Here is a 12,691-nt window from a genome sequence, read left to right on the forward strand (position 1 = left end):
GCTGGAGAGGTCTTTAGCCTGCACATTACCTCACTAACCAGTTCTTGGTTTCAGAAAGCTTAAACAAACAGATTGGGATTTCCAGGGGTGGTTGGAAAATCTTTGAACTTAAACTGGTCGTGTTCAAATGGAATGGAGGTTGTCAACAGGGCAGGGAGAGGATTGGTAGCAATCAATATTGCAAAAAATGTGGTTTCTCAGTTCAGACGTTTTGGCTCAGACTGTACATACGTGGAACTGGCAAAACTCTGCCCCAGTAAGTGATTTTGATGGATCTGGGACCCTGGGGACAGAATAACAGTAAAAGTTGGTGTGATCTCCACCTGCTTCCTTTCTCTGATGAAGTGTCGCTGTATTACTTGCTGGCTCCAATTAAAACAGTATGTTCACAGCTTTCCGATTAAGGAGAATAAAGCTAGTGCATGCAAAGTGCAGGCGAGGCACTGACAGTTTGATCCTGGGTTCCTGCTTCCTGCGCGGGGGCTGAGGAGCTGTAGTGGAGGCGAGAGCTGGGGGACAGCCCTTGGACAACACTGGAGAGACCTGCCCAGGGCGGGGGGGTCGGGGAGAGGCATGCGCAGCACCGGATGAGATGTTTTGCTGTCATCCGTGCTTTCTGTGACCATTGTCGCTTGAGATTCAGGCCAGAGGGTCAGTGAGCGACTGCCTCATCCTGGCTTTTGTGCCGACCTGTCATCTGTTCCTGCCGGTTTGAGCATTGCAGAGTGGGGTAGGACTTCGGGAAGAACTGAATGGGGTCTGAATAAGGTAGCAGAGGGGCTGTTTACAGGGTGGCCCCCAGAAGAAGGCTGCTAACTCAGGGACCGCACGCAGCTGATGTCCAGGAGGTGCTGGATGTGAAACACAGAGCATGATGTCTTCAGAGACAGGAGACAGGAAGCAGGCCTCTGTTGGTGTTATTACTGACCCGGGGACTCCTCTCCCTTCCCACGGAGCTTCTCAAAATGAAGACCTTTCTTTCTCATTGTTTGACAAAACCCTTTGCTTTTCAGGGCTCTCTTGGCTGGTGGTGGCTTTTCTACGTGGACTTACCGGCAAGGCTACGATGTCAGCATTCCTGTGTACAGTCCGCTGTCGGCGGAGGTGGACCTTCCCGAGAAAGGACCAGGGTAAGGGACATCCCGCCAGCCAGGTGCACTGTGAGGTGCCGACGAGGGCTGCACGGTTGGTGTCCAGAGCCGAAGCCTCGGTTACAGGCCTGGGGCTTGGAGTCTGCCGTCTTCCCCACCCCCGCCCCCCACCCCATCCCACCCCAGTTTCTCCTTCAGTTTTCTCTGGCTCAGTGAGTGGATGGTGCCGGCTACCCAGCTTTCCAGATCTGGAATCCCTGAGGTGTCCTTAACTCCTTCCTCTCCCTCACTTCCAGAAGAGTAAGTCCTTTTGATTGTCCCTCCTGAATATTTCTCAGATCTGCCTTCTCCATGTCCTCTGCCCCCACCCAGCACCAGCTTACTGTCATCTCTCCCTTGGATCCGGAAACAGCCCCCTGTTTGGTTTCGTTGCCTCTAGTCTTGCTGCCCCCACAACTGGGTTGTTACTGATTACCCATTTCCCTTCAGATAAAGCCCAGACCCCTTAAAATGTCTTTCAAGACCCTCTGGCACGTGACCATTCTTTGCATCTCTAGCTTTTCCCCCACCCCACTTTTAGTTTGAAGAAACAGCATTGCTCTCTCGGGTTTTTTTGGGCTGTAAAATCTTTCCGTGGTCTGGAAGTCTTCTTCCTCATTTTCATCAGACTGATGACCCACTTGTCCTTTAGGTTTGAACTTGAGCACTTCTTGCTCCAAGGGGACTTTGCTAACCCCCGGAGTGGTTGCATTATACCCCCATAGCAGCTTCCACTTCTCCTATGGTACCAGTCACTGGGCCACGGTGTAATAACTTGCTCATGGCCTCTTTGCTTGGGAATTTGGATTTTGCAGTAAGGCTAGTGCCAGGTCTGGTTTTTTGTTTTTTTTTATTTTTTTATTTTTTAAGATTTTATTTGTTAAATTGAGAGGGAGTGAGCTTGAGTATGGACAGAGGGAGAGGAAGAAGCAGCCTTCCTGCTGAGCAGAGAGCCAGTGTAGGGCTCTATCTCAGGACCCTGGGATCACGGCCTGAGCCAAAGGCATACACTTAACCGACTGAGCCACCCAGGTGCCCCCAGGTCTGTTTTTTAACTGCCGTGTTGGCTATGCCTATCACATGATCGGTTCGTATTGTTGACATGTGAGTGAATCAAGTGAAAAGGGCTGGCAGCTTGGGTGTGCAGGGCATCTTGTCTAGCCTTTTTTGATGTAGTCGGTTTGAAATTGCGCTAATTCTTGGTGAGAATCTCAATAAGCTTTAAACAGACGTGATGATGATGATGATGATGGTACTCTTGTGTGCCGTGTGCTCACGCATGAAGGTGACTGATTTGTATATTGCCACACTAGAAAGATCATACAAGGTGAGATTTAAAAATCCACACACAGCATTTGGTCTCAGAAATGAGTCTTAAGGAAATAGTTTGGAAAACATCCCAAACTTCCCCTTAGAAGCCTTTATGGGCGGGCGCCGGGTGGCTCAGTCGTTAAGTGTCTGCCTTCGGCTTAGGTCATGATCCCAGAGTCCTGGAACTGAGCCCCGTATCTGGCTCCCTGCTCAGTAGAAGCCTGCTTCTGCCTCTCTCACTCCCCCTGCTTGTCTTCCCTCTCTCGCTGTATCTCTCCCTGTCAAATAAATAAATAAAATCTTTAAAAAAAAAAAAAAAAAAAAAGGAAGAAGCCTTTATAGGTTCTTGGAGAAATAAGAGAACTTTTCCAAAGTGAAGCATTTCCATCCTGTGTATGTGTCTTCTACTGTGTAGCCTGGTAACCAAATTCTGAAACCTATTTTAGATGTAGCAGAGTTTGTTATTTACATAAGGTGAGATTGAAACATATTTTTATTGTTAGGCAAGTACAAAGAGAGCTGGACAGTTCATGAACTTATTGCCTAGATTTACTTTCTGGATTTTTCTGTTAGTGGACTTCCAGAATTGATTTGTTTTGTTATTTTTTAAATTGAGATATATTCATTCACCATAAAATTTACTCTTTTAAGGAATATACTCCAGTGGGTGTATTTATTTTTTAAAGATTTATTTGTTTAGTTTAGGGAGAGGGGAGAGAGAGAGTTAGCCATTTCTTTGTCTTCTTTGGGGAAGTGTTTGTTTATGTCTTCTGCACATTTCTGGACTGGATTTTTGTTTTTTGGGTGTTGAGTTTGATAAGTTCTTTCTAGATTTTGGACACTAACCCTTTATTGGATATGTTGTTTGCAAATATCTTATCCCGTTCCGTAGGTTGCCTTTTAGTTTTTTGTTGATTGTTTCATTTATTGTGCAGAAGCTGTTTATCTTGATGAAGTCCCAGTAGTTCATTTTGCTTTTCTTTCCCTTGCCTCCAAGGACGTGTCCAGTAAGAAGTTGCTATGGCCAAGGTTGAAGAGGTTGCTCCCTGTGTTCTCCTCTAGGATTTTGGTGGATTCCTGTCTCACATTTAGGTCTTCAATCCATTTTGAATTTATTTTTGTGTGTGGTGTAAGAAAGTAGTCCCGTTTCATTCTTCTACATGTTGCTGTTCAGTTTTCCCAACAGCATTTGTTGAAGAGACTATCTTTTACATTGGATACCCTTTTCTGCTTTGTCAAGGATGAGTTGGCCATAAAGTTGTGGGTCCATTTCTGGGTTTTCTATTCTGCTCCATTGATTGTGTGTCTGTTTTTTTGTTTTTTTTTTTTTTTGCCTGTACCATACTGTCTTGATTACTACTGCTTTGTAATAGAGCTTGAAATCTGGAATTGATACCTTCAGTTTTGTTTTTCTTTTTCGGGTTGCTTTGGTTACTTATCATCTACTTTTTTTTTTTTTTAATATTGGGTTTTGGTTTTGTTGCATTGTAAGAATTCTTTATATATTTTACTTACTAGATGCTTACCAGTTGTATGATTTGCAAATAGTTTCTCCCATCCTGTAGGTTGTCTTTTCACTATCTTGATAGTGTCCTTTGATGCACAAAAGTTTCTCCTTTTGATGAAGTCTGATTTATCTATTTTTCCTTTCTATTTGTCTATTTATTCTATTTTTCCTTGAACTTTGGGTGTCATAAATAAGAAATCCTTGATCAATCCAAGATCACGAAATTTAAATCTGTGGTTTCTTCTCAGAATGCTTTAATTTTAGCTCTTAGATTTTGGTTTTTGCTCTATTTTGAGTTAATTTTTTAAAAAAGATTTACTTATTTCTTTTAGAAAAAGCAAGAGAGAGCAGGAGTCAGGGGAGAGGCAGAGGGAGAAGAGAATCTTCAGACTCCCTGCTGAGCACGGAGCCCTGTGTGGGGCCTGAGCTCAGGACCCAGGAGATAGTGACCTGAGCCGAAACCAATAGTCAGATACTTAACCAACTGAGCCACCCAGGTACCCCTGTTTTGAGTTACTTTTTACATGTGGTGTGAGGTAGGAGTCTAACTTCCTTCTTTTACCTGTGGATATCCACTTGTCTTAGCAACAGTTGGTGAAAAGGCTGTTCTTTTCCCATTGGATGATCTTAACATTCATGTTGAAAATCAACTAGCTATAGGTATATAGGCTTATTTCTGGACTCCCAATTTTGTTCCATTGGTCTGTGTGTCTGTCCTTATGCCAGTACCACACTATCTTGATTACTGTAGCTTTGTAGTAAGTTTTTAAATTGGTAATGTGAGGCCTCTAATTTTGTTCTTTTTTTAAGATTTTGGTTTTTGTTTTGGTCTATTCAAGGTCCCTTGAATTTTGACTACTTTTTAAATATGCAACTTGAGTCAATACAGGTAAAAAACAATTTAAATTCTTTGTGCTTATATGACTTCAAATTTAAAACAGATTTACAAATTAAATGCAAAGAAATGTACAAAACTAATAATATTCACGTTAACAATGTGATAGCTGAGGCTTTTTCTTTAAAACTGGATTGTGTCTTTTAAGGTGAATATAGAATTAATTGTGGTTTTGGGGGTTTGGCATGCCTTTGCTCTTTGCCTGTGGAGTAATGATGTATTTCTCTCTACCACTTTTTATGTTTGAGTGACTAGGGTGCTTCCCTTTAGCATATTGTGACATCATTTATCTTCATCTGATACAGATTTTTCCCCCACCATTTCACTATAAAAATATAATTATAAAATTTATAAAATTATAATTTACAAGTTTATAAAAATTATACAATTATAATTTATAAAATTATAATATAAATTATAAAAATGTTAAATCCAGACAGCAGTGTTTAAAAAATTTGACAGTACAGTGAATATTTGTATACCCATCACTTAGGTACTACAGTTAGCATTTTACTGTGCTATCATTCTACATGATTTACATTTTAAGTCTTCCTATCTTCCCATTAGCCCACTAAATACAAACTTGGACGTTGAAAAACTCTAAGCAGTATTATCATTAAATACGAACAAAAATATGCCTGTACTGATTTTCTTTTGATCATCATCAAGATGAAAATACAAAATAATTCTTGTAGAAGAGACTGGAGAAAAGGATATAGTTCAATGCTGTGTTTTTTTTTCTTTTTTAATTAAAAATTTTTAATTTAAATTCAGTTAATTAACATATAGTATATTATTAGGTTCAGAGGTAGAGATCAGTGATTCATCAGTTGCATAGAACACCCAGTGCCCATTACATCACGTGCCCTCCTTAATGCCCATCACCGAGTTTCCCCATCCCCCTAACCTTTTCCCTTCCAGCAACAGTTAGTTTCCTATAGTTAAGAGTCTTGGGGGGTGCCTGGGTGGCTTAGTGGGTTAAAGCCTCTGCCTTCGGCTCAGGTCATGATCCCAGAGTCCTGGGATCGAGCCCCACATCGGGCTCTCTGCTCGGCAGGGAGCCTGCTTCCTCCTCTCTCTCTGCCTGCTTCTCTGCCTACTTGTGATCTCTGTCTCTCAAATAAATGAATAAAATCTTAAAAAAATAAAAGAGTCTCTTATGGTTTGTCTCCCTCTCTGATTTCATCTTGTTTTATTTTTCTCTCCCTTCCCCTATGCTCCTCTGATTTGTTTCTTAAATTCCATGTATGAGTGTATAATTTTCTTTCTCTGATTAACTTTACTCAGTGTAATACCCTCTAGTTCCATCCATGTCATTGCAAATGGCAGGATTTCAATTTTTAACGGCTGCATAGTATGTCATTGTCTATCTATACCACATCTTCTTTATCCATTCATCTGTTGATGGACATCTGGGCTCTTCGCATAGTTTGGCTGTTGTGGACATTGTTGCTATAAACATTGGGGTACACGGGCCCCTTCAAATCAGTATTATTGTATCCTTTGGATAAAATACCTGGTAGTGTAATTGCTGGGTTGTACGGTAGTTCTCTTGTTAACTTTTTGAAGACCCTTCATGCTGTTTTCCAGAGTGGCTGCACCAGCTTGCATTCCCACGACCAGTGTAAGACGGGTCCCCTTTCTCTGCATCTTCGCCAACATTTGTTTCCTGACTTGTTAATTTTAGCCCCAGTGCTGTTTTGAGACTAGATTTCTGTCTTATTGAAGGCCTGTTAGAACCAAGCATTGCTAGGCTGGTGGTTCTCAACAGGGGAAGGGGTTGATTTTTGTCTCCCTAGGGATATTTGGCAATATACGGACTGTTGTGAGTTCGGGGGCATGTGTGTCAGGGGTCCCCGAGACCACCTCCAGTTTTAGTGATCTGCCAAGAAACTCAGGACTCAGCATATAGTCCCACTCATGGCTATGATTTTTTAAAGCACAAGGGGACAACGCATAGTCAGCAAAGGGACAAGGTACATGGGATGGAGTCCAAGGTAACTGGGTGCAGGCATCAAGGTCCTCCCCCAGTAGTGTCACACAGTCGCCTGGCATGTGCTTAATTCCCCCAGCAACGAGTGGCGACAGCATGTACGGACTGTGGCTCACCAGGGCACTCATCAGAGACTCTGCGCCCCCAGTTTTCATCGGGAGCTGATCACACGCACAGTCTCTGCTTGGCGTGTGCTAATGTTTCAGATTTGCAGAAGGAAAGAGAGTGTTCAACATAAACCATATTGTTTGTACAGGCAGTTTGGGCACAGCAGCCACTCTTACCAGTTCTGGGGAGGGTAGGAGCTCCCCTAAAACAGAAGTTCCCATACACTAGCCGAGTGCCAGCCTTGCAGAGGAGAGCAGTCGGACCTGCTGTGCTAGCGCTGTTTTGCATGGAATGCTCCTGGCGTCTAAAGGGTGGAGGCTGGGGGAGCCCGAAACCTCTGCAGTGCCCAGGGTGCAACAGAGAACTGCGGGGTCCCCCTGACATTAGGCTTGGGGGGAGGAAGCCCAGGCGAGGCTTCAAGGGAGCCAGGGAGGGTCAGGGCCATCCCTTCAGCTTGGTGGCCTCTGGTCTGTTCGAAGACTGCTTGAACTCTGCTCCCTTTCTTATCTAATCTCTCTAGTATAATCCAGCTCTCTGCTAATTGCTTTAGGACTCTTCCTTCCCTTCAGATGTGACATAGGGAAAATACCCACTGAAAAGCAAAGATTCAGCTAATAAAACAGAGGAAAACAAACCACCTCTGAACAGCAAAAATTATTTTCAGTCGATTTCTTCCAGAGATTGAAACTGCCGTGGTGGTGGCATTTTCTTAGTAACTTAATCTCCCTAGTTTTTACGTATCATTAGACTGGAAATTAAGATCTCCAACTAGATCACTGGAGGTCTCAGGCTCTGACGTTCTCCATGCAGTAACTGGGGGGAGGACCAGTAAATCTGCCGGGAGGGGGCGAGTGGCGAGGGGCTGCCCCGGGGTACCCGCGTCCCTCTGCTGACCGGTCTGTGGATTTCTGCCACTGGCCGGACCCACACTCTGCTTTCCTCCAGCTTGCAGTTTGGCCCTGAGGTTGTGGTGTTTCTTTCTTTCTTTTTTAAGATTTTATCACAAGTAGGCAGAGAGGCAGGTGGGGGGGGGTGGAGGGAGTGGGGGGGGGCCGGGAAGCAGGCTCCCTGCTGAGCAGAGAGCCCGATGTAGGACTCGATCCCAGGACCCTGAGATCATGACCTGAGTGGAAGGCAGAGGCTTAACCCACTGAGCCACCCAGGCGCCCTGGTGTTTCTTTTATAAGCAGCACGCCCCTCTCTCTCTGAAAGAAAGAAGAAAAGAAGAAGAAAGGGCAAAAACCGGCAAAGGCAGACTCCAGACTCCTCGTGCTTTCCAGGCACTTGGGAGGAGGCAGTGTGGGTGACCTTCTGGCCGGGCCTTTGGATTTCTGGCTGTTTGTGAGAGCTGCTTTTTGAGGGAATTCCCACATCTCTTGAGGGCTCCGCAGAGTAGTGAGAGCTTTGTTTTTATTTTTATTTTAAATCTCTCCCAATCTTTTTTCAATGGGAAGCTGAGGATTGTTGCTATTGATAGCTTCTTCTCACAGCTGCGCTGGGCTCAGCTGGAATTCTTGTCATTGTCTCTCTAAAAGGAACCAAATCGGGAGTTCACCACTGTTCCTATTGAGGGAGACTTCAAGTTCTCAGCATGATTTTACTTAAACTTAGGTTTCAGCGCTGCTGGGAGGAAACATGAAAGTCCTAGCTAGTAATTTTAGTCCTTAAAAGAAAAACAAATCCACCTTACAGTTTTGTTTGCTTAAAACTAAAATGGGCACACTCCCTCAGCCATCTGTCAGGTCAGGGAGAACGAGCATGCGAGCCGGGGGAGCCGTTTCTAGACTCCTGTGCACATCTGCACAGTCATGCTGAACACGGAGTAACGGTAGAGTCAGGATCCAAGGATCCTGGCGGCGGAATGTCTGAACGAGAACTTTGTTTCTCACCAGGGGGACTCAGCTGGAGGCCTTCTTTCCCCAGGAGCGTCTTGAGCTTCTGTGTTTCTCTCTGTATCTGGGTAGATGGAGAGTCTTGATATTGTCTGTGTACACTGAAAACCGCGAGTTCACGTCACCCTCTGCAGATCCATCCAGCACCGGGGCGCTCTGGTCTCCTCCCATTGCCTGTTTGTCGCTCTGTTCTCCGACAGGGGGCGATCTGGCTCTCATTTATCCTCAGTATCTTTACTGATTTGCTCAGCCGTCTTGCATGTAACCAACCAACCCTGCCGCCCCTGCCTCCATCTCCCCTCAGACCCTGACTCCCCCACATTGTGCTCCCACTGCTGTATTCTCCCCACTCGCCCCAGGACTTACCCTCCGCTGCCTTCTGGGGTTCCAGCACCCCACAGTAGGGTGCTGGTACCGTTGCCCTCACCCTCCGCACAACACGGCACCCTTCTTAGCCAGTCCAGGCTCTAACACTCTGTCCTGGGATTCTCACACGCCCTCCTAACCTCACTTCTTCTTCAGCGTCCCCCTGGGTTGCCATGGCTCCTTTGACCCCTGCCCCCAGTGCCGAAACCTCGGGTACCCTTTCAGGGCTCTCATACCCGGCATTGGGCCACCTCACAGCTCTTTCCCAAGTAGACGCCTTCACCCTAGAAAGGCTTCAGCACTCTGGCTGGGCCATTTCTGGCCCCACCCACGTTGTGCAGTACAACTCTTTTTTCTTTCTAGAACTCCAACCTTCTGCACCCTTCTACAAGGACACCTTCTGGGGTATTGGCATGTCTGTTCTTATTCTAGACGGTGTAGAGCATCGCCAGTTTTATGCTAGCAGCTCTACTTAAAGAGAAAGTCTCCAGAGACATCCAGCAAATACCAGTACCCCATGAGATCCATCACAGAACCACTGTCTTAGGAATTAGAAAGACCTTTAAGGTCCTTCAGCTCCAATTTGATGCATGGCCGATTTCATTATAACTTGTTAATGAGAAGTTTTCTGATTTGAAATTAAAAAAAAAAAAACCCAGTTTACTACATTCCCAAATAGGTTTCATTCTTAAGGTGGTTTTAAACCCTGCTTGTCTTGCGAGTTTGCCTGTAAGTCCTTTCTCTTGTTTAAACAGACCAGTTTGATTGCAGAAATACTTTGCAGGGAGATGGTATTCACTTTGAAGTGATCTGCAACTGCTCTAATGTGTGATCTTCCCTTCACCATGGCATCCCTCTGTGAATTAGTGCTTTACAAGAGAAACATTGCTGAGGCTCAGGGAATAGAATCCAAGACTCTGTTTCAGTGTCTAGAAGGACTACTTTTAGCTATAAATATTCAGCATATTGTTCAATAAATCGTAACTTAGGGGGAAATTGTGCAGGATGAGAGGAACCAGTCTGCACAGCTGATCCAGACTCACTCCCTGATAGGTTCTACTCCATGTCTTTCCTATCTCCACTTACTTTCCCCTGTCTTCGGGGTCTGAATGACCCTCAAGGGCAGCTCTATCAAGCAGACCTTTCTGCGATGGGAGACATCAGTATTTCTGTTATTAGGTGCCCTCTAGCCACATATGGCCATTGAGAATTTGAAATGTGGCTGGTCTGACAGAGGAGCTGAATTTTAGTCTAATTTAAATGGCCTCCTGTGGCTACTTGCTTTCTCAAGGATTTAGGGAATGTGCCTGTCCCTTTCTTTCTTAACTGGGATGGGGGAAGTACCTTTTGCTTGTAGCTCAGCCGCTTAAAGAATTACCAGAAGAAAGGGTTCTGAGGATTTGAAGGCCATCTGGCTGTGGGGCGTGTTGCTGTGTTTTCTGGAGTTTCTGTAGCTGAGCTGGCTGGAAAGGGGAACATTCCCCTTCTCCACTCATTGCTTTGTGTGTTTGGGACCTGAAACTCAGTGCTGGGTAAACAATGATGACCTTTTCAGTCAGAGAATGGTTGTTCTTCAGCTGTGGATGTATGGGTAAGGTGTTCTTTAGCTACAACCTCCAAAGAAGTATAAGAAACCTAAAAAAATTACTGTTCCTTTCTCCCAGTGCAAGAAAAAAAGAAAAAAAAGGAAGTGAGAGAGATGGGGTCACAGAGTATAGGTTTTGGTTCTTTCTTATGTGCAGACTTGTATCCGCTTGTCTGATGGCATTGTCTATGATAGGTACACCCCCCACCCCCAGAACTTTCCCCGGTTCAGACCAGTGGGGGTTAGATTCATGTGAGTACTGCTTCTAGGTCTGATGGGTGTTTCACTTCTTCGTGGAACCTGCTTTATATTATTCATTTCTTTGATGGTGAATGCTGCTGGTCCCTCAACCTATGTAGTGTTTATGCTCCGTAACCTCTCTGCCCTGTGGGAATCTTGCCTTCTAGGAGAGAGTTCCTTACCATCTGGTCTCCTCCAGAACTCCCCTTTGACTTCTGGCTTACTAAATTTGTGTTCGTGTAGTTTGTCTCTTGTGAAGATCTCAATGGCACTAGACCCATGGAAATCCTTTCTTCACTCCATTTTCTTTTAGACATCCTTGCTACCCAGATATTAAGACTGTTTCCCTCCTTTGGTGAAAATAGTTTTTTCCACTCATTATTCTCAACACCAGTTCAGTCTTCTTGTGTGCAGGTGGCCTTGGGGATGGAGGCTGTCTTCCCTGCAGCACCTCCGTAGGCCAAGGAGGCCATTCAGTAGCCGGAAGCAGTCCTTCACCTCTTCCGGTTTTACCCCCGGTGCTGCCCATTGTTTCCCTCTCTTCCCATCTGAAGGATGCAGCCAGCTCTTAGTTCCTTTTCACGTTAGATACCTTAGCCATGACTCATGGTAACACGTTGGTGTTTCTTCCAAGTAGACAGCCATTCAGCTTCTCTTTTTCCACGCACATATAGATTTCTTGCTTGCTCTCCAAGCTTGGCATATTACAGGCGTTTCCTCAAAACCTGAAGAACTTCTCCCCAGTCATATCTTCATGACGGCACGTGACTGAGCCAGACCTTAGGTTCTTACGCTGTATAATACTGTAATACTGACCAACGCCGCAGAGTGCGATTGCCCAGAAAATCGAGACCTGCCAAGACCCGTGAGAACCCACTTCCTGCCCTAAGTCGAACGTCCGAGTGTGTCGTACCCTGACCTGCGGGCCGGCGGCAGCGTTCCAGTCACGCTTCTTGCTCTGTTGCAGTCCCCGGCGGTACTTCCTGCTGTCCTCTCAGATGGCTGTCCACCCCGAGTACAGAGAAGACCTGGAAGCCCTGCAGGCCAAACACGCGGAGTCGGTGCTAGTACTGGACAAGTGCACCAACCTGTCAGAGGGCGTCCCCTGGGTGCGCAGGCGCTGCCGGGAGCACCAGGTCTACGAGTACCCCCAGGTGCTGCAGGTGAGTGCCCCTGCGCCCGGGAGGGGGCCCTTCCCGAAGCAGTATGCCCCCAGCAGAAGGCCTTGTTCTCCCCGTGCTGCTGGGGCATGCACCCCAGGGATGACAAGGACGTAGCCCGGCTCCCTGGCAGCCACGTGGGCCCTGAGGAGTGGCGGCGGCTGGCCTGCTGTGTGTGTAGAGCTGTCTGGCCTCCCAGTGCTCCCGCTCCCATTGGACGCTCGTCGCCCTCCACAGCCGCAACCGCTGTGGGCTTGGGGAGAAGTCATGTGGCCAGAGTGGGCACTTTTACCCCTGTATTTGTAAGCCCGTCCAGAGAGATCGCCTGCTCGAAGGGGGCAGCCTGTACCCGCTGACGTGCAGGCCCACGAGGCTGCAGTCCGCATTTCCTGGGAACGGAAGGTTTTCATTTTTTGTCACTGTTTTGTCTGTTGGCGTTTTGCTACCCTCGCCATGTCCTTCCTACTGGTAGCATGTCCTTTGCCTGAGTCGTGGCCATGCCAC

At 46.1% G+C, this 12,691-nt stretch overlaps 1 protein-coding gene across 1 annotated transcript in view; it reads left to right on the top strand.

Annotated features, from left to right (window-relative positions):
- The window catches only part of EXT2 (exostosin glycosyltransferase 2), a 140,235-nt gene that overhangs the window by 16,322 nt on the left and 111,222 nt on the right, over nt 1-12,691 (top strand). Inside the window, exons 4-5 of the mRNA XM_044259130.1 lie at nt 1,014-1,130; nt 11,995-12,190. Of these exons, the coding sequence (XP_044115065.1) occupies nt 1,014-1,130; nt 11,995-12,190 (313 nt within the window). The remainder of the gene's footprint in view (nt 1-1,013; nt 1,131-11,994; nt 12,191-12,691) is intronic.

This window comes from Neovison vison, chromosome 7 (assembly GCF_020171115.1).
Source record: "Neovison vison isolate M4711 chromosome 7, ASM_NN_V1, whole genome shotgun sequence".
Taxonomy (NCBI): Eukaryota; Metazoa; Chordata; class Mammalia; order Carnivora; family Mustelidae; genus Neogale; species Neogale vison.